The sequence below is a fragment of the Zerene cesonia genome, chromosome 2 (genome assembly GCF_012273895.1).
Source record: "Zerene cesonia ecotype Mississippi chromosome 2, Zerene_cesonia_1.1, whole genome shotgun sequence".
NCBI lineage: Eukaryota > Metazoa > Arthropoda > Insecta > Lepidoptera > Pieridae > Zerene > Zerene cesonia.
The window spans coordinates 4,339,461-4,359,499 of record NC_052103.1 but is presented as its reverse complement, the minus strand read 5'-3'; the positions used below and the strand labels follow the sequence as shown (position 1 = coordinate 4,359,499).

Below are 20,039 nucleotides of genomic sequence, written 5' to 3'. Positions count from 1 at the left end.
TTGTTCACAAGATATTTTTGCTTTTCATCCTTTAGTTTCTTTTATTCTTTTTATAAAACTGAGATATTATATTAGTATTGAGGGTTGCTTTTTTTTACTTTTTCTTATATTACATAAATAAAAAACAATATTAACCAAGATGCTTTATTTAACTTAGTGTTAATCCTAGTCCTATTTATAAGAACATATAGCTATTTATTTATATATAGTCCATATATATCAAATTACACAAAACTTAAGTAAACTTAATTTATGCTCACTTAAACAAAAACCGACCATTTGTCAATTTTAAAATTCATTACTTCTTAAACAATTGAATGTAAGAAGGTAATATTTTTGGATTCCAATCCAAATGTCTCAAAGTACCTTTTAAATTAATATTATTTTTAAGAACAACCAATTTATACATTTTGAACTGCTTTTATTTATGCATTACAGTTATTACTATATAGATCAAATCACATTAATATAACACTTAAGAGAAAATTAAAACTGGTACTCCTTGAACATTTGGGTTCTAATCCTTCTCATTTTATTTATAACACAATTTTTCCTTAAAGTTAAGTTTTACTACTCTTTATGCTTAAACACAGTTGTATTTCTATTCTTTTCTAATACACAATAACGGACAATTACATACTATTTAATGTACCAAATTACTGGGATGTCAATTTACCTTAACATTTAGTACCAAATTAACTTTAAAAACAAGTCTCTTAAAGAAAATCACTTACATCATAAATTGGAGAGGAATGAAATCTGAAACAATTTAGGATCAAATTATTTCCACCACACAATGTTCATACAGACGTTATATTAAATATATATAAATGGTTTTCATCAACTTATAAAGCTGTATGTGTATTTTCAGTTGTTTTTTAACATAGATTTAATAATAAATATGCTCTACCCTTGTAAACTTAAAAATTAAGATAAATCAGCCATAAATGAGAATTTATTATTATCAGGCAATATATATTATTTTTTAATATGATTTAGCAACTAATGAGGCAGTATTTCATGATATTTAGCAGTAAACTGTTACATAATAAATAAAGAAGAAATGCTAGAGTTTAGAAAAAATATCACCTTTCTTTCTTGAGGCTTTCAATGATAAATGAAATTGATTAAATGACAAACATGTCCTGCACTTTCATCATCATTGAAGGAAATAAAAATCTATTGAAATAACTCTTATCTCACTTATTTAGACCACAAGATGTATTATATTATGAGCCTATATTTCAGGTTTACTTGAAGCTAGATTTAAATTTTATTTGAAAAATAGCCTTACAAAAATAATTACTTATTCATCATTATTGCATTCATCTGGTGCGGGTGTGTGCCAAGTCAACCTCTCTTCATAGAACTGTATGACCACTTGTGGGCACCGAACATTTGCTTGTTTTGCGGGAACTAAATCTGCTTCATCTGTACCTTGCCATTTCATGAGGAACATGAGCTCGCCACTGCTGTCAGTAGCACCTGAAAAATAAATACTATAGAATAAGGAAAACTGGAAGTAAATAATATATCGCACCATGTATCTTCTCCCACAACAACTTGTTTAAGTTAATTAATGCAATCTAGAAATTAAAGAGATAATATTAAATCAAACTAGACTTATGTCATTTGAATCTTACCTTATTTAAAAAAAAATAGACTAATAAAGTGATGTTATTAGAAAAATAATATTATATATATATATGCTATATATAAGCCACCTTACCAATAATTTTTTCAGGTTCCAAGCCTCTATCAAAACCGGAAGCCTTTTTATCATCACTTTTACTTTTTTTAGCACCTTTCAAGTCTGGTGTTGCTGCAGATTTTCTTTTCTTTGTGTCTTTGTCAATCTTTAGTGCACTCTTGCCCTCTATAATTAAGGATGAAATAATTGTGTAATGTAAATAATGTAAATATATGTGCAAGAAAATAAATTAAATATAATTTTATTCCAATGAATTCATTTATATGAAAATAAACTGGAACTTGTTCTATAATTAAGAATACATTTGTAATCTAACAATCTTACAGCAACATATGCAAGCCATATGTATTACCATTTTATTACAAAAAAAAAAATTTATATGCAGGAGTTTTGTCACAAACTATAACTAAAAGGATGAGTGGCATTTTAACAAGCCTCGCTGAAACCTTGTTCCAACATTTCCTATCATCAACATAATCACCATCCACTCATATTCCAACTCCAGAGACACAGTCTTCTTATGAGGGGCTCCCCCCATAATTCATCATGCTGGCCAAGTGTGAGTTGGCATATCACATCTTGGTATACTTTACTCAACAATAGTAAATCTATGTGATTATTTATATCATACTAGCTGCACCCGGCAAACGCTGTTCTGCCTTACTCTTATCATTTAGGGGTATGAAAAATAGATGTTGGCCGATTCTCATAGATACCGGATAAGCACAAAAAATTTCAACAAAATCGGTCAAACCATTACGGAGGAGTATGGCAACGAAAACCGTGACACGAGAATTTTATATATTAGACTAGCTGCGCCCCGCGGTTTCACCCGCGTAAGTCCGTATCCCGTAGGAATATCGGGATAAAAAATAGATGTTGGCCGATTCTCAGACCTACCCAATATGCTTACCAAATTTCAGAGGAATCGGTCAAGCCGTTTCGGAGGAGTATGGCAACGAAAACTGTGACACGAGAATTTTATATATATAGACTAGCTGCACCCGGCAAACGCTGTTCTGCCTTACTCTTATCATTTAGAGGTGTGAAAAATAGATGTTGGCCGATTCTCATAGATACCGGATAAGCACAAAAAATTTCATCAAAATCGATCAAGCCGTTTCGGAGGAGTATGGCAACGAAAACTGTGACACGAGAATTTTATATATTAGATATCATATATATTTTCTTGTATCAAAATTATAATAAATTAAGATTTAAAAGTAATTACCAGCTTCCTTTTTTTTTCTTGCCTCTTCAAAAGCTTGTATAAGGTCTGGGCAATCAAGATTCTCTTCTGGTTCCCAAGTATTATCTTCATCACTATATCCTTTCCATTTCAGAAAATATTCCACCTACATAAAATACAATTTAATAAAAAAAAAACATTTTATACAGAAAGACATACTTGTTCAAATGTTGTTATGTACCTTGCCATTTTTAACACGTCTATCTAATACTTTTTCTACAGAAAATTCTTCTTCCCCTTCAGGCTCAGTTCCATCCTTTTTTTTATCTGCCATCTTCAAATATTAAAAAACCATGTTGTTATATAGAAAAAGAAACAAAAATCACATTGTTTTAGTTGACTACCTAACTGCACAATATTGAAACAAAGGTGCTGAAACATACTCTTTACAGTTATCAGATCAATAATAAAGTTATAATAAACTAATTAAAACTTTAGTTTGTGAGGTCAAAACCGAAAATAAACTAATTTCCTAGTTGAACAAAGCTTTACCCGCCATTTTGGTTTCATAGAAGTAAAGCTATCCAAAACGTCTATCTCAATTTTATATTAAAATATAAAATTGATCACTATACGAATTCATAAAATTAAATACTTTCATTAATTGTTGATAGTATCTGTTACCTCAATATGAAAATAATCTTTAGGGAGAGAATTTTTACAAATAGCCGGTTTCAAACCTTGACGGCTGACGCTTCACTTCACCGAGAAGCGGTTGACGGATGGACAACAGATAATTTATAAATCATAGATAATTATATTTCGGTAGGTATACAATTACCACCGAGCTTGTTGAGCATTTTATCTGTACATTATAATGGGGACAATATAAAATATTTACTTATTAAACTAATTATTGACGTTCGTTTTTTTATAAAATAACATGAAATAAAAACATAATTGAAAAGAATACAATAATGTATGAATTTTGGTCTTTTATTATGTATACATACAAGTTTCTCGTACGTGCAATAAGTGCATTATTTAATTGGTCCACTAAAGTGAATAAATTTTCTTCTACCTTATTATGTACCTACTTAGAAATTAGAATACTCAATGAGAATATTATAAGGATATCAAAATGAGACACTGGCAGCACCGCATTCAACCTATAATGAAATTGGTTAACAGTCAACACTAGGAGGCGCTAGTAGCTAAAGTCACTGCAATTATTTTTCAGTGCCTACTTACGGGAAAGTAAATAGATTTCTTTAAAAATTGCCTAGAAGCAAATGTTTAAATGTAGTGAATGATGAAAAGTGTTAAAGTGGCGATAAAGTGAGTGAAAACAGTGATGAGAATAATTAAACTGTGTGCCTTATAAAACAAAAAGCTATCATCGCGTTCTATACCCAACGCCATTTTGAGGCGAATTTTTGTATTGTAAGTGCCAAGTATTTCGCAATAATTTCAATTTCCACCCCCAAAAAGGGGTGGTGAAAAAAGATATTCAAATTGGTTGATGTGAAAAGAGAATCTGTGGGCGGTGACCCAGAACGAAACGTATCGGAGACGGGAGCTGCGAACGTAGATGTCCTGAGGTAGGTTGGTGTCGATCCTCTTGAAGGTGGTAATTGGATTATATTTTAATTTATTTTAGACTTCCTGTTAATATTAAATTAAATATTAATTTAAACAGGATTAGTGTTATTATTTTATAGTGCGGGAGTCGAAGGAAAACATGGCGATGTCTGTTATCGGTGTCGTTTCCGACTTTTGCAGATAGCGGTTGCGGAGGATGGCCCCAGGCGGCAAGAGCGCTCTAATTAACTGACGGACGCTGCCGGCTTACAGCTGGCGCAAGCTGTAAGTCGCATTTCCTCATAACACTATCTTTGATTAATCATGATCCAAATAAAATAGGATATTAGTCATTATCCTCGTATTGTAAATTGACAAAATGTAGATAACTATCTAAATGTGAAAAAAAAATTAACAAAACTTTTGAATAAAACAATATTGCTTAGGTTGTTTAAAAGTTAAAAAAGTTTATAACCTTAATTTATCAAAACACATTATTCACTTCAAGTGTGAATATGATTTTAGTTCAAATATTCACATAATATTCTATTATAAAGTAAATGCACCAAAAAAAAAGATATACACCAATATTAAATATTCAATTACTTTGAAATAAAAATAAGAAAATCTTAAAACATTGCACTGTAACCTATTGTATTATAACTGTGACACTTTACTCTTATTTTGTACTATATTGCTAGTTTTATTCAAATGTATATATGTAGACTACCGAAAAATACCTCCAGTAATATTAGTTACAGTAAGAAGAGTAACAACAACCAGACTGACAGAGACTTGCAATCAAACAAGAATATGTCATTTTGCAATAAATACCCTAAACAATTTAATAAAAGCATAATTTAAACACTGTGCAGGTCTCAAATATTAGTAATTAGCAATTATGGAAGAAAACAACTCCACTGTCTGCTAATTTGTAAATAAAATAATCCAATAAGATACTTATAATTGATATTGTAAGAAGAGAGTTATTGATTAGATATAGATCAGTACCAACTATTTACACTACCTCAATTTTTGGTATGTCAAAAATTACAGAAAAAGATGCCTCGTCCAGGCAGTCTTAAAGATCCTGACATAGCAGAGTTGTTTAGTAAACATGATCCTGAGAAAATCTTTGAAGATCTCAGGGAGATTGGGCATGGCTCCTTTGGTGCAGTGTATTATGCTCGCTGCAACCTCACAAAGGAGATTGTTGCTATTAAAAAGATGTCCTACTTGGGAAAACAAAGTGAGGAGAAATGGCAGGACATCTTGAAAGAAATAAAGTAAGTATAGGAGTCAAATATATAATAATTACTAATAAACATTAAAGTATACTATATGTAATTAAAAGGTTACACTATAACATATCTTCATCAGTTTATTATGTATTATCTGCATTATATGAGATAAAAACAATTATATTTAAGGAATACTGTACTTTTCTATTCATGAGAGAACCTAGTACAACATGCTACACTTCCAATCTGTCCTCACTTTTTAATAAAATATTAGTTGTAGAGGAGCCCAAGATGCTAAATGTATATTTACTTGAGCGTTTTAGAAACTTATTAAAAATCTCAGATTAGAGGATAGCAAGAAAAAAGTCCAATAATGTTTTTCAATTTTAGCATTGGAGAATCAGTTTTGATTGTTTTTTAATAAAAAAATGGGGATATGGAAATACTCAATCATGGTAGATTTTGATGTTTTGAATGCTCTAGCATATAACTGAAATAAAATATAACTTATTCTTATGATTTTTGTGGTAATTTCGTGGCTATGAATAAAGGGTATAATTTAAAAAATATGCCTCCAGTGTATATTTTTTGATTTCCTGCGGCTCCTGTGAGTGCACTCACCAACATTAACTGCTCATGCTTTCTGGATTTACTTAGCAATAACTACCTTCCCCTATAATAATTTGATGTGCTAAAGTAAATCCCAAAATCTCCTCTTGGGCTCCTGTACTATAATGAGCGATATAATCATAAAGCTCATATATTTTAAGTTGGTAGTTTACAGCAAATAGCATTCAATCCTTCATTAAATCTTGAATGAAAAAGTATACAAGATATTTTTCTTTTTACAAGATGTTTTTTTTTTTCTTAAAAAAATTAACAGTTATACATTTTAATTGGTTTTGTTTATAGATTTCTCAAACAATTGGAGCATCCCAACACCATTGAGTACAAGGGATGTTATAAACGTGAACACACAGCATGGCTGGTTATGGAGTATTGTGTGGGGTCCGCTTCTGATATCATTGAGGTAATTTAGCATTGCATATTTTAAATTTTCTGGAACTATTATTTTCCAGCAACATGACACAAAGTGATTTATACATTGCCCCGTGGCTTCACCCGCGTAAGTCCGTATCCCGTAGGAATTATTGCCTCTATGTTATTCTAGTTGTCCAGCTTTCTACATACCAAATTTCCTATTGGTTGAGTAGTTTTTGCGTGAAAGAGCAACAAACACACACATCCCTACAAACTTTCGCATTTATAATATTAGTAGGATTAGAAGGATAGTAGGATCTTATTATGGGTATACTTCAGACATTGATAAATGCTTAATATTTTTTCCTTTTTTCATATAAATATAGATATATTTAAAAAAATGAAATCTCTTTGCAATGAAATTAATTTAACAGCTAAGCTATGTCCTTTCTATAAAATGTCAAAATTGGTTACTTATCCATTGCACTACATGGAAATAATATATGCATATAGCAGGAATATGAACATTGCCAATTAATTGATCAAGAAGCATGCACAGGTGACAATATATTTAGCATTCAATGATTTATCATGTCTGTAACTGCTGATCTTGTACAAATGTATAGAGTTAAAAAGACTTCTAAGAGCGTATTATATTTCAGAATATTGTATTTATAGAGATATCTCAAGTGAATTTTCGCAAAACAATTTATTGCTTAGCTTGCTTATTTTTAATTGATAACATAATGTAAAGATAGTAAACAAAGTCGTCCGCCACGTTTGTCTGTCTGTCCATGGATTTTCGTAATGATTTCACCAATTATCAGCGTGGTTTTTTTTTTCGTCTTAGACAACGCGGACGAAGCCGCGGGCGAAAAGATAGTTCTATACTAGAACTTCTATCTTTAAATCTGTTCATAATATTTTATTGATGATAGCTCAGTAGTCGATGATGACATCATCTACATTTAATAAATACTTACTCAAAATAAGCTGTGTTCTTTTTGCCCTCATGCCATTTGTAATTCAGACAAGTGGTATATTAAAATAGTAAAATGTTCTAAATATTATAGTAATACTAAACAGTATAATAGTAGTAGATAAAAATTAAACATGCAAGCCAAGCCTTATGAGAAAGTGTAACTATTGTGTTGTTCTTCATAGCTTTTATTGATTTCTGTGAAAAACATAGGTGTAAAAAAATATTTCCGCGTCGATCCGTTATTGTATACGGTTCAGAGACATTGAGTTTCTATTCCTAATGTAGCCAGCGTTTGCATACGAATTTGCATTTAATCGGAACTAGAAAATCCGTAAACACTTGATTAGGAAATTGCGAATTAACCGAAATAAAACTAATAAATCTATTTAAGCTTGGCAGTCAAAATATAATCATCATTTCTACGAAAATTGTAATCTAATATTGGGACAATCACTATACCTTTTTGAGTCATTGAACCGCCTTCATATTTAGTGCGTCAGATATATATCTATAGTTATCTTTATCATATTATTACGGAATATTCATTTTGGTCATGTGAAATTTTCAATTTATTAAATTGTTATATTGCCATCAAAAGTCGAAGTTATTTCGTATATTAAAATCAGCTGTCAGTAGAACTGGTCAGTTGAATTGGACGTGTAATACAACATCCTTTCGTTTCCCACCTTTAAATTTATGTATGTAAGGGATATGAAAGTATAAAAAATACGAATATGTAAATTGATACGAAAATTTTTTCGTAATAAGTATGTTCGTGATAAAAAATATAATCAGACGACTTTTTAAGTAATTTTTTAATTGTTATTATAAATGCGGAAGTACATTTGTCTATCTGCTAAGCGGCCACTGAATAAATTTTTGTGAACATTGTAAAATAACATAGACTTGAGATACCTGAATGAAATAGGTACTGCAATCATGTATGACTCTTACGCGATAACGTGCAGTGAACATGAGCGAAGTTTGAATAAAAAAATATTATTGAATTTTATCTTATAGGTTCATAAGCGACCTTTACGTGAAGAAGAAATTGCTGCAATATGCGAAGGCGTAGTATGCGGCTTATCCTACCTCCACAGTCTCGGTAGAATACATCGTGATATCAAAGCTGGTAATATTCTTCTTACCGAGAATGGTACTGTGAAGCTGGCCGACTTTGGAAGCGCAAGTATTAAGTGCCCGGCGAACAGTTTCGTTGGCACGCCTTATTGGATGGCGCCTGAAGTTATATTGGCCATGGATGAAGGAGAGTACGACGGAAAGGTAATTATCTAATCAGTACGAAAAATGACTAAAATTGATCATGGAACAATATGACTTATTGATTTTTTTTTTTTTTTTTTTGTATAGGTGGATGTATGGTCTCTCGGTATAACATGTATTGAGTTAGCTGAACGGAAACCGCCATATTTCAATATGAATGCAATGTCAGCATTATATCATATTGCACAAAATGACTCCCCTACTCTACAAGTAAGTTGAATTGAAAATCTTTTTATAAATTTCCCACAGTTTTTTTTTTATTTTTAGTTTGTTTTTTTTTATTAATTTTCACTATACATTGGGTCTTTTTAAAATATACAATGTTGAATCGTATATGGTAGGCGCCAGAATGGACCGACACGTTCCGCTACTTTGTGGAGGCGTGCCTGCAGAAGAACCCGCCGGACCGGCCATCGTCCACCAAACTGCTGTCGCATCCTTACATCACGCGGCCGCGCTCGCCCAACGTGCTCGTCGACCTCATACAGCGAACCAAGGCGGCCGTGCGAGATCTGGACAACTTGAACTACCGCAAGATGAAGAAGATACTAATGGTCGATGGGGACAATGAGAGTGCTATCGGTGAGGTTTTTGTAATTAAAATAACAATAAGTTTTTTTATTATATTTTAAGCTATTTGATGTTAGAGAATTGGTACATAACATTACTTCACAATTTTTTATAAATCCATGGAGTTTGCAACTTTGCATTCTGTCTAATCACTTAGAAAAGGTAATTAAGAGCTTAATCTTATACTTAGGTTTAGAAATTCACTGCTATTAGAGATGTACAATGCTATCTCTTCATTGTATTACATAGCGCATAAAACCATTGATTACTAAATTTAAATTACTTATATACTTATAGAATTGGATGTGAAAGATGCATCTGTTCTAATATTAAAAAGCTGAAGAGTTTGTTTGAACGCACTAATCTCAGGAACTACTGGTTTGATATGAAAAATTCTTTCAGAGTTAGATAGCTCATTTATTGAGAAAGGCTATATATGTACCAAGGGCGAAGCCGGGGCGGACCGCTAGTTTAAAATAATATTCATACTAATTTCAATCGATGAACACAGGTGATAGTGAGGAAACACCAGAGGAGCCGTCAGGCGGCGACAGTTCCAAGTCGAATTCTGCGACGTCGGAGCACAGCGCGGCCGGCGCCTCCAGCCAGAGCTCGTCCTCCGGCAGCCTGAGGAGGAGACCTCATGCAGTGAGCCACATTCTATTTAATTATTATAATAACCTTTGCTCGCATTCGAATTGTGAAACTAAACCCTACTCAATCCACCTTGCAAATTATACTATGACTTAGCATAATCATCATTTTATTAGACAGAATATTGTTCAATTACTTAAGTATGATCTAATTGTATAAAAGATATATTGCATAGTAGATATTTTATAAGTTATCACAGTAAAAAGCATAGTTTAAAAAAATCGATTTATTATCATTTTCAGATGAACGCTAATCACCAGAATCAACAACAACCCGTTTACCAGCAGTACAATCACCAACCATCTCATCAAACAAGGTATAGCTTACAATCTTGTGCATTATCTATTTAATTCTGCTTTTTGTTCATTGCTTTCGTGTTATTTGCACAATTATTTATTAGTTATGCATGTTATTAGTATAAGTATGTAGCCTTGTTTATTGTAGTCAAGTAGAAACATTAAGTAAATTAAATAAAATTACTTTCTTTTGTTCATAAAATTTTAATTACCTATTTGCATGTAAAAGATGTAAAAAATGTTGCTGAATTTAAATTAGAATTGCTATTAATACTGTAGTTAATCGTCTTGTTAATATCGAAATGTTGTAGATATTAGAAATAAATATAGTATACTAGGAATAAATAAATACAATGCACTTATATAGTTTAAGCAGCCAGATCATATAATATGTTTTTTTTTATTTATTTTTATGCACAGTATTTGTGACTTGTTAAAAGAAATGAAAAACAAAATTGCTTACACTAAAATTATGTACCTGAATATATTATCTAAAAAAGAAAATTTTAAAATCTATACACTTTAATATTATTGTTGTATCTGGCTGTTCAACCTATATCCATAATGTACATTATAGTAATGTTAGTCGCTTTGCACTGGCCGCACGGCACGCACGCCACGCACCGCACTAGCCCGCCGTATTCCGATCGTTGCAGAGCACGCAAGCGCTGGTATAATTCATGTTGGTGTTTACGCAGAGGCGAGAGCCCCGCGTCGCACGACGACTACGTGAACAGGGAGGTGTTGCGCGACTACGCGAACAGGGACTCGCTGTGCGACGACTACGGCGACGACTACGCGAACAGGGAGGCGATACGCGAGGCGCAGCGCGAGCGGGAGCGCGAGCGGCAGGCGAACGAGTACCGCGAGTACGTGAACGCGCCCGCCGCCTGGCACGACACCGCCGGCGACGACAACAGGAACACGCAGCGCAGGCAGACGCATAGAGGTATGCGTGCCATAGATGTGTCCGTGATTGAAAATGTTATACGCGAGTGGAATAGAAAAGAGAAAACCTTTTTATGTTGCTGTCAATGTGGTATTTGATTAACTCTTTTTTTCAATTTAAATTACATTATTTCCAAATATGGCTTGTTGCATATTAAAGCTTCATCAAACACATAAATAACAATATCTGCCGAAATATTATAATCCCTGAATTTATTATTATTATGTTTGCTCTAATTCTCATATATTTCAGATGTATCGTCGGTCGCGATATCTTTGGTGTCCGAGCATGGCGCAAATAACTTTGCTACAATAAGAACTACCAGTATTGTCACTAAGCAACAAAAAGAGCATAATCAAGTAAGAAATTCATTAAATTCCACCTTTTTACTTACTTCATATAAATTTAGATCTCTGAGCCGAAGTGTTTTTCCGAAGTTCCTCGATATATGAGATTTTACTCCCAAAACTTATCAGGTATTATTAGGATCATTGATAGAAAGTCTTCATCTACCCACTAATTTCAAATTTGAAATGTAACCGAGAGGGATTATTTCATTATAATTAGTATGTAATGGCACTATTTCGTTCCAGGAGATGCACGAGCAGATGTCGGGCTACAAACGAATGCGGCGCGAGCACCAGGCGGCGCTGCTGAAGCTGGAGGAGCGCTGCAAGGCGGACGTGGACGCGCACAAGGCGCAGCTTGACCGCGAGTACGACGCGTTGCTGCAGCAGCTGTCGCGCGATCTCGAGCGCTTGCAGGTACATTGTGCACTCCTATGTGTTGCAAGAATACTAGAGGTGTGACGGACTAAAGTGAACTAAAGAAAGACAAAGAAATAAGGAAGTTCATATTTGTTACATATTAGCTGAAAGACTGTGCAACAAAATAAAAGGTGTTATATAAAGAAATATTAAGATTGGTAATTCTTGTTCTAATGTTACTCTTTTTCGCTGCTATTGTGATACATTTTTAATAGTGATATTTCTAACCTAACCTTCATATTTTTAGTGTTTATTAAGTTAAACACTAGCTGTGACCCGCGGTTGAAACCGCGTAAGCGTGCTGCGTAACCGTATCCCGTAGGAATATCGGTATAAAAAGTGCCTATGGGTTATTTCAGTTGTCCAGCTATCTACGAAGCAAAATAGTATTATTATTCACCAATAGATGTCAGGAAAAAAAAACACGAATATGACATTATTTCAGTTGTCCAGCTATCTACGAAGCAAAATAGTATTATTATTCACCAATAGATGTCGGGAAAAAAAAACACGAATATGACATTTTCTAAAAAAAATTCCTAGCTAGATCGATTTATCGCCCCCGAAAACCCCTATATACTAAATTTCATGAAAATCGTTGGAGCCGATTCCGAGATTCCAATTATATATATATACAAGAATTGCTCGTTTAAAGGTATAAGATAATCTGAAAATTCTAAAAACTAGCATTATAGTAGAGACTTCAATCTCAATAAATAATTGTCATTGAAAACAATAAAAAATTGTTTAATTTCTCAGACAAAACACATACAAGAGCTGGACCGCAAGCAAAAGCAAAACGCGGCAGCCGAGAAGAAACTGATCAAGGACATCACGGCGAGACAGGAGCAAGAGCGGAAGGCGTTCGAGGCGCAACGCAAGCGGGAGTACAAGGCCAACAAGGAGAGATGGAAAAAGGAGCTCAGCATGGACGACGCCACGCCTAAGAGACAACGGGACGCGACGTTGCAGTATGTAGTATTATTGCAGTATATAGTATTCCCAAATATAAGAAAATTAGGCTTTACTTGAGAACAATGGAATCGGTTTTAAAAATTAATTCGGCATCTATAAATGTACTTTTATAATTACTTAGTTATATCTCGGTAGAACCCCGCCAGTTTACTCGACGTATCCAGATAAGCGCTTATTATAAAGTAGATTTTTTTGATAGGAAAATAAATTTGTTGTTTACGGTCAGGTCACAAAAGGACAACATGAAGCAAGCGGAGGCGGCGGAGGAAGCGCGGTTGGTGCGGTCTCAGCGCGAGTACCTCGAGCTGGAGCTGCGCCGCTTCAAGCGCCGGCGCATGCTCGCGCTCCACCACAAGGAGCAGGAGCTGCTTAGGGAGGTGTGTATACTGCCACGTTTGTTATAGTAGTATTATTAGAGTCCCCGTGACCATGCTTGCTGTAAAGTATTCGAAACGTCGCGTTAAACAATAAAATCCGTCATAATTTATAAATTTATGATACTTGCATTAAATCGAACACATGAGAATAATGTTTATTATTATTTTTGTTCACCTCCTTGGCAAAAGGGATTGTCGTGTGAGCGTAGCAGTGAACTTGCCCGGGAATTTTGGGTACATTGCTCAACTACACAATATGTAGTTATTGAGACGTTAATGAAACATTTTTCCATACCTGTTTATTTTTGCAGGAGCTGAATAAGCGACAACAGCAATTGGAACAAGCGCACGCAGTGTTGCTGCGTCATCACGAAAAGACACAGGAGCTGGAGTACCGGCAACAGAAAGGAGTGCATGCATTGAGGTGAGATTAGTTTTTGATTTACAACATTAAATATGAAATGATCTTATATAGTTAATTATTTACTCCTGTGGCGATGAAACCTCGAAGTGGATCTTGGCCTCCGAAACGAGAACTCTCTGAGAATCTTGCCTGCACAGTCTCTTGCAAATTATTGGCTTTTAGCACACGCAGGTCGACCACCACTAAATCGCGCCAGCAGTACTTAGGGCCGTCCAACCGGGCGTTGTCCCGACGGTTGGTCCAAGTATAAACTTATGAGAAAATTTCTTATGAGAATGTAACGGAAATAATATGAATTATTAATAAGAATTCGTGTCATCCCATTTATATTAAATGTAGTTTGAGTGCTCTAGAAGGTTCAATAATACTAAACTAAACATATATCTACATAACAGGGAAGAACAGTTATCTAACCAACATGCGACAGAGTTAGCGAATCAGCGCGACTACATGCAGAGGGCCGAACACGAGTTGAGAAAGAAACACGCGTTACAGCTCAAACAGCAACCCAAGAGTCTAAAGGTGATTGATATTTTTAACACTTTCTTTTATTCTATTCGATACGAATTTGGTTTTTCGTTGTCTATGAATGAAATCTGCCATTATAAAAATTATTTCATGAGTTCATGAAACATCGACTTAAATGATAAATTTATATCATTTACTCTAGTAAATTGTATGTATTTTTTGTTACAGCAAAAAGAAATGCAGATACGTAAACAATTTAGAGAAACATGCAAAATACAAACGCGTCAGTACAAAGCACTCAAAGCGCAAATATTACAAACGACGCCTAAGGTAATATCTATCTTTAAGAATATGCTTTCCTATACACAGTTTTTTTAGTGGTTGTGTAAAAATCATTTAATCACTAATTTATTATTTTCTTGTATTTACCTTTAAATGTTTTTTTTTTTTGCAGGAACAACAAAAAGAAGTGATTAAGTCATTGAAGGACGAGAAGCGACGTAAACTGGTGTTGCTTGGTGAACAGTATGACCAAAGTATTAGTGAGATGTTGCAGAAGCAGACTGTGCGTCTGGACGAGAGTCAGATGGTGAGTAGATTGACTGCTGGGACATGTTAAACATGTCATTATTTGATTAGCCACTTAAACAAGTCTTACTACAGTGTTTACGAGAAAATGTGATCTGTGAGAGATATAACTACTAACTTATTAATCTGTGCATAGTGAAAATTGCAAAACGGGCATTCATTATGGTGGGTTAGGTTAGGTTAGGGTCAGTTTATTTAAAAAAACAAAATCCGCCTGCTTCCTGGCGGGGCTCTTTCGACTTGCAAACTGCACCAGATGGATGTTTGGGAATAATGAATTCTCATTCAAAATAATACATTAAATTGCAAGCTAATTTTATGTATTATTTACGAAGGATTACAATCCCGCGAGTGAGATTATTATAATGTGACGTTTAACTATCTTACCATGATATATACAACAAGTGATTGATAAATCCATTGTTAAAATAAATATTACAGAAGACAACTAATTAATAAACCTGTTCAACCAAATGATATGGACGACACATAATTGGCAAGTATATTCTAAAAATAATATCGTCCATTTACAGATGGAGTGCCAGCAGCTGAAGATGCAGCTGGAGCACGAGCTGGACATGCTGACGGCGTACCAGAGCAAGAGCAAGATGCAGGCGGAGGCGCAGCGCAACCGCGAGCGCCGCGAGCTCGAGGAGCGCGTCGCCGTGCGCCGCGCGCTGCTCGAGCAGAAGGTCGGTGCCGTGTTTCATTTTTGGTGATGACAGTCTGGTATTTGTCTAACCGACGTTACCAAAATTGAGGGTGATTTGACAACTATTGGTGGTGACTGGTGATTGGGGGATTTTGATGATTCTTTTTTTATTTGAAAGCTGGTACGTAGACAGTTTGGGTTATTGTTAAATAAAGATATAATTTTTTTTTTAATTTTCCAACTCGATAACTCCGTGAGTATTCAACCAATTGACTTTACAGTTACATTAATTATTAAAGTTTATTCTTGTATAAGACTTGTTTTTCACTCAAGCCAATGTTGTGTAAAATATGAATAACGGCAATGCGTTTGTATTTCAGATGGAGTCGGAGTGCGCGCAGTTCGTGGCGGAGCGCGCGGAGCGGACGCGCATGCTGCACGACCGCCACGAGCGCGAGCTCGAGCAGTTCGACAACGAGAGCGCGCGCCTCGGCTTCAGGTTATATTACTTCTCACTTATACTGTGAACATAATAGTCTGGGGTTAGAAAATCACTGAACGAACTGAATTTTGATGATGCTTGGCATTAATGTAGCATTTGTTCTAGAATAACATATAAGCTATAGAAATACTTACTCTGCGGGTCCGTCTGCATGTAAAACCGCATAGCTCTGCTTGTATGATGATGATATTTTTAGTACAAATTTTCAATATTAAAAATATTTTACAATCATCATACATACATTTTCACATCATATCTATATAAGTAAAAATTTTTTGGCGTTAAGAATGAAAACCTTCAAACCGGTCACGTATTTGCGCATAAAATTGTAAAGACTTAAAAGATGTTCCCCTTCCCTTTTAGCGGACAGGCAATTGTAAGAAAAGTTAACTGAGATATATGATATTAATGTTGTCAAGTAGGGAGTGATATATTTTCACATTTCATCTACTTAACTCGTAATTATTTAATATTACAGTGCAATGGCGATAGCGGAGGGAAGCCGGGAGGGCTACGGTGAAGAGGAGCAGTCACTCTCTGGCTCCATGCTGTCTCTAGCACATAGCAACTCATCAGCAAGCTTTCCTGCGGGTTCACTCTAATTTCACCTTTATGTCATTTCAATAAAGAACGAGGCGAATCACTGTTTAAAAAATTACCCTTGTAATAGCACTAAAACGCCATTAGTATCCGTTAACAATTTTTGTTGGCATTGCTAGCTTCAAATAATTTACGATATGAAGAAAACATTAAATCGAAACACTTTAAATTGACATTTTACCTCGCTTCTAAGTGGCTTCTCACATCTATCTTGCACAATTCCACATTTAACAGTTTCCCATGTCATTGTGTATTTTAAAGTGATTCATCATCAAGGTGATCTTTCAGAGTGCAGATAACACAAATAAATAAGTCTTATAATGGTTTAGTTAAAGTTCTCAGACGGTTTTAAAGCTTTGTAGTAGTGGCTCCTAGATTGCTATACTTAGAAAATGTTACAGTGGAATGTTGAAGATAATTATGCAGTATGCCACTTTATATCTCATCCATTTAACCATCAACGTATCTATGATAAAAAGTACAATTGCCACAAAATTTTTAATTCGTACTAGTGTACAAAACTTGTTGTTTAATAAAATAAAAATATACACTGATGAATAAAAGGTTCATTGAATACGCAATTACGTATTTCACTTTCATTCATAATGTTGTGGTTTTAAAATTAAAAATATTCATAGTTTTTACCGTACAGGGTTGTCAACGGTATTATAAAATTATTGAGTGTAAGAATTTTTCAAAATCGTTTTGTGCATTATCTTGTATCATTTTACTATTGCTTATTCCATTCTATATCTGAGACTGTACAGCCCTCCTGTTATATCATATAAACAAGTGTCTTATTTACTTGTTTGCTTATCACACAACTTGAAGCATTACCTCGTTCTCTATAAAGTAAAATATTGCACGGTTTTTATTGTGACAGCACTCACGTGTTTTTTACAAGAAATTTTTATAATTTTATTAAATTTTTTTGTTAACTGTCTTCCAAGAGTATGTCAGTATTCGTGTAGCCAATATCTTGAAGATTTTGAGGGCATTTCCTATTATATTACGTCATTAAGTTTATTGCACTCCATTATTGATTTACTTGTGTGTATGTAACGGTATCTTGACGATGTTTTATATTGAACGATTTGAAAATTTTATGATTTTTGAAACATAAAATAATGTAGGAATGTTTTATTTATATACGCTGTTGCATCTCGCAAACTTTTTGTATATTAATGAGGGTGTGTAAAAATGTGTGGATTATATAACGTGGACAAGAGACGCTTTTACTAGATTTTACTCGAACACGAATTAGCTCCGCCGTTAACGATGTTCTCTTTAGGTGGAAAAAAATTGTTTTGGTGATTCCAGATTGTTCGACAGCTTTTAATTTCGGGACACGTCGCGCTTCAATCAACGAATTTTATTCAAAGATCAAAATTAGACCGTCCAAATTAAATGTCCGCGCGGCAAACGGACGACGGAGCTAATTCACACATAGAGCATGTTGTTCTCTTTACTAGTTCTCTCAATCTATCTTGTATAATAATGTAGGCTATTATAAGTTTATAGTTGTTTTAGTAAAATTTCCATCTTGATAGTTTCGCATTACTCAAGATCGAGAAGTTGCCGAAGCGACATGAACGCGTCAAGTGGTATTGTAAGGTAAACTTTGTAGTGTAGCCGAGCAATGTTGATCCTCAAAGCGTACGCTTAAGATATTTGACGAAAGGCATTATGAGTTGGCGTCCCACGCGCCCCAGCCGCCGTCGACCGATACTGTTATTATTTAAAGTTTAGATAGTCAAAATTTTAATCTTCATATCATTAGTTTTTACTTTTAGGGGCAATTTATTCTTGTAGCGTACGTTGAATTTTTTAACTAGCGGACTGATCGTATTCGTTTATGGCCTAGAACTGTGTTTATTAGATGTTTAGACAGTTTTTTTTGTAATACGATGTTATTATGCTTGCGTTAGATGATTTTTTAGATTTTAATAATCACGCTTTATTGATCATAACAAAATGCAGGTGCTGTTTAATAAAAAAAATATAACCGACTGCCAATTATGTTTTGTAAATATAAATATATATGTGTATTAATTATTATTATTAACATGTATAAGTGAGCAAAGATATTGCCTTCCGGCGCTGGGGCTAGCGGCTTGACGTTTGTGTATATAAAGAACAATAATATATAATAATTAACTATAGATAGTATACTTTTGTAAGGTGCGAGTGTGGTTTGTGTACATTCGAAATGGGAAACAATGTGCTATTTTATTTGTTTATTAGAGGTCTAATACGTTGTATTTGTCACCTAAGCTTACCAGTCATGTGTATAGACGACTATACTATTTAATTTAGCGCCGATTTAGTCATAAATATCCAAATTTAGTTAAAACTAATCATTAATTGAGAAAATAATTATTTTTTAATTTCTAATATCACATTGCTTGTAAGCATCACACGATGTGATCGTTTTGTATTATTTGAGTCTGTTAGTATTAAAATTTTTAAATATACAAGAAAACTGTAAAGAGATGAGTTGAAATTATATATATTATGTACATTACTACGTTGGAATATCGTATTGTATTGTATGTGTAAACATATAAAGGAAAATGTATGCGTAATGCCTTCTAACAACTGCTCGAAATTCGGTTTTTATTGTATGTTGTTAATTTTCATTGTTTATTTTAACCCTTCTCTCCTCCCCACTGACCAATTCAATGACAATAATTTATCACAGCCTGTCTTGTTTGTACTGTGGTTACGAGTCGAATAGAGTGCAGTGGTGGAACCAGATGGACAAAATCTTTATAACTGTATCCAGTATATCATTTTACCCATTTTAAAGTATCAATTATTTAAAGGTGGTAAGTTTAAGCGCTTTATAGATATAAAAATCCACCGTATTTACGATGTGTAAAAGAAATGCTATGTAACAATTGAATGTAAATTTGCTATGCACTTTTTAATGGGCGCATCTACAGAATAAAATCTATTTAGAACCTAATATGGGTGATATAAATTTAATATTAACAGTTTTAATTTATTTAAGTATTCTGTAGAATAAATTATTAACGTTTTATCTGAAGAGTGACTTTATCCAGTGAAATGAATAATGATATTTTAACTTAAATATAATATTAATAATGGCCACCGTTGTACTCTACGGGGTAAATAATATCAGATTAGGAGCACCATGGAATTGATTTGTAAGCTGTATTTAAGCTTGCATGCGACAGTTAGTCGGTATAACAATAAGGCTTCGCTATCAGCTTACCCCCTGTGCG

At 33.9% G+C, this 20,039-nt stretch overlaps 2 protein-coding genes across 4 annotated transcripts; one reads left to right on the top strand and one right to left on the bottom strand.

The window, feature by feature from the left end:
* Positions 1 to 130: 130 nt before the first annotated feature.
* Positions 131 to 3,696, bottom strand: LOC119833938 (chromobox protein homolog 1-like). 2 transcript variants are annotated; one of them, XM_038358192.1, is made up of 6 exons: positions 3,585 to 3,696; positions 3,142 to 3,234; positions 2,943 to 3,066; positions 1,730 to 1,876; positions 1,307 to 1,485; positions 131 to 759 (listed from the first exon to the last, which is right to left on the bottom strand). In XM_038358192.1, exons 2-5 carry the CDS (start codon positions 3,232 to 3,234, stop codon positions 1,307 to 1,309), a joined length of 543 nt encoding a protein of 180 aa, XP_038214120.1. In that variant the 5' UTR covers positions 3,585 to 3,696; the 3' UTR covers positions 131 to 759. The 2 variants fall into 2 exon arrangements, with proteins under 2 accessions (XP_038214120.1, XP_038214112.1); XM_038358184.1 differs by lacking the exon at positions 3,585 to 3,696 and adding an exon at positions 3,453 to 3,485.
* Positions 3,697 to 4,096: 400 nt separating this feature from the next.
* LOC119832849 (serine/threonine-protein kinase Tao) lies at positions 4,097 to 19,397 on the top strand. Of its 2 annotated transcripts, none has more exons than XM_038356643.1 (21): positions 4,097 to 4,501; positions 4,683 to 4,766; positions 5,538 to 5,767; positions 6,635 to 6,752; positions 8,706 to 8,969; positions 9,057 to 9,179; positions 9,311 to 9,551; positions 10,051 to 10,187; positions 10,436 to 10,509; positions 11,188 to 11,438; positions 11,691 to 11,797; positions 12,032 to 12,202; positions 12,965 to 13,176; positions 13,407 to 13,557; positions 13,869 to 13,981; positions 14,377 to 14,503; positions 14,678 to 14,779; positions 14,904 to 15,038; positions 15,571 to 15,729; positions 16,070 to 16,188; positions 16,670 to 19,397. In XM_038356643.1, exons 3-21 carry the CDS (start codon positions 5,544 to 5,546, stop codon positions 16,791 to 16,793), a joined length of 2,952 nt encoding a protein of 983 aa, XP_038212571.1. In that variant the 5' UTR covers positions 4,097 to 4,501; positions 4,683 to 4,766; positions 5,538 to 5,543; the 3' UTR covers positions 16,794 to 19,397. The 2 variants fall into 2 exon arrangements, with proteins under 2 accessions (XP_038212571.1, XP_038212580.1); XM_038356652.1 differs by having other exon boundaries at positions 4,097 to 4,505.
* The last annotated feature ends 642 nt before the right edge of the window (positions 19,398 to 20,039 follow it).

Coding starts and splice junctions, on each gene's coding strand:
- LOC119833938 (XM_038358184.1), bottom strand. Junction 3,067..3,141: donor GACGTGTTAAAAATGGCAAG/GTACATAACAAC, acceptor TATTTTATGTAG/GTGGAATATTTTCTGAAATG. Junction 1,877..2,942: donor AAGAAAAAAAAAGGAAGCTG/GTAATTACTTTT, acceptor CCTTAATTATAG/AGGGCAAGAGTGCACTAAAG.
- LOC119832849 (XM_038356643.1), top strand. CDS start 5,544: ATGCCTCGTCCAGGCAGTCTTAAAGATCCTGACATAGCAGAGTTGTTT. Junction 10,188..10,435: donor TGAGGAGGAGACCTCATGCA/GTGAGCCACATT, acceptor TATCATTTTCAG/ATGAACGCTAATCACCAGAA. Junction 14,780..14,903: donor TATTACAAACGACGCCTAAG/GTAATATCTATC, acceptor TTTTTTTTGCAG/GAACAACAAAAAGAAGTGAT.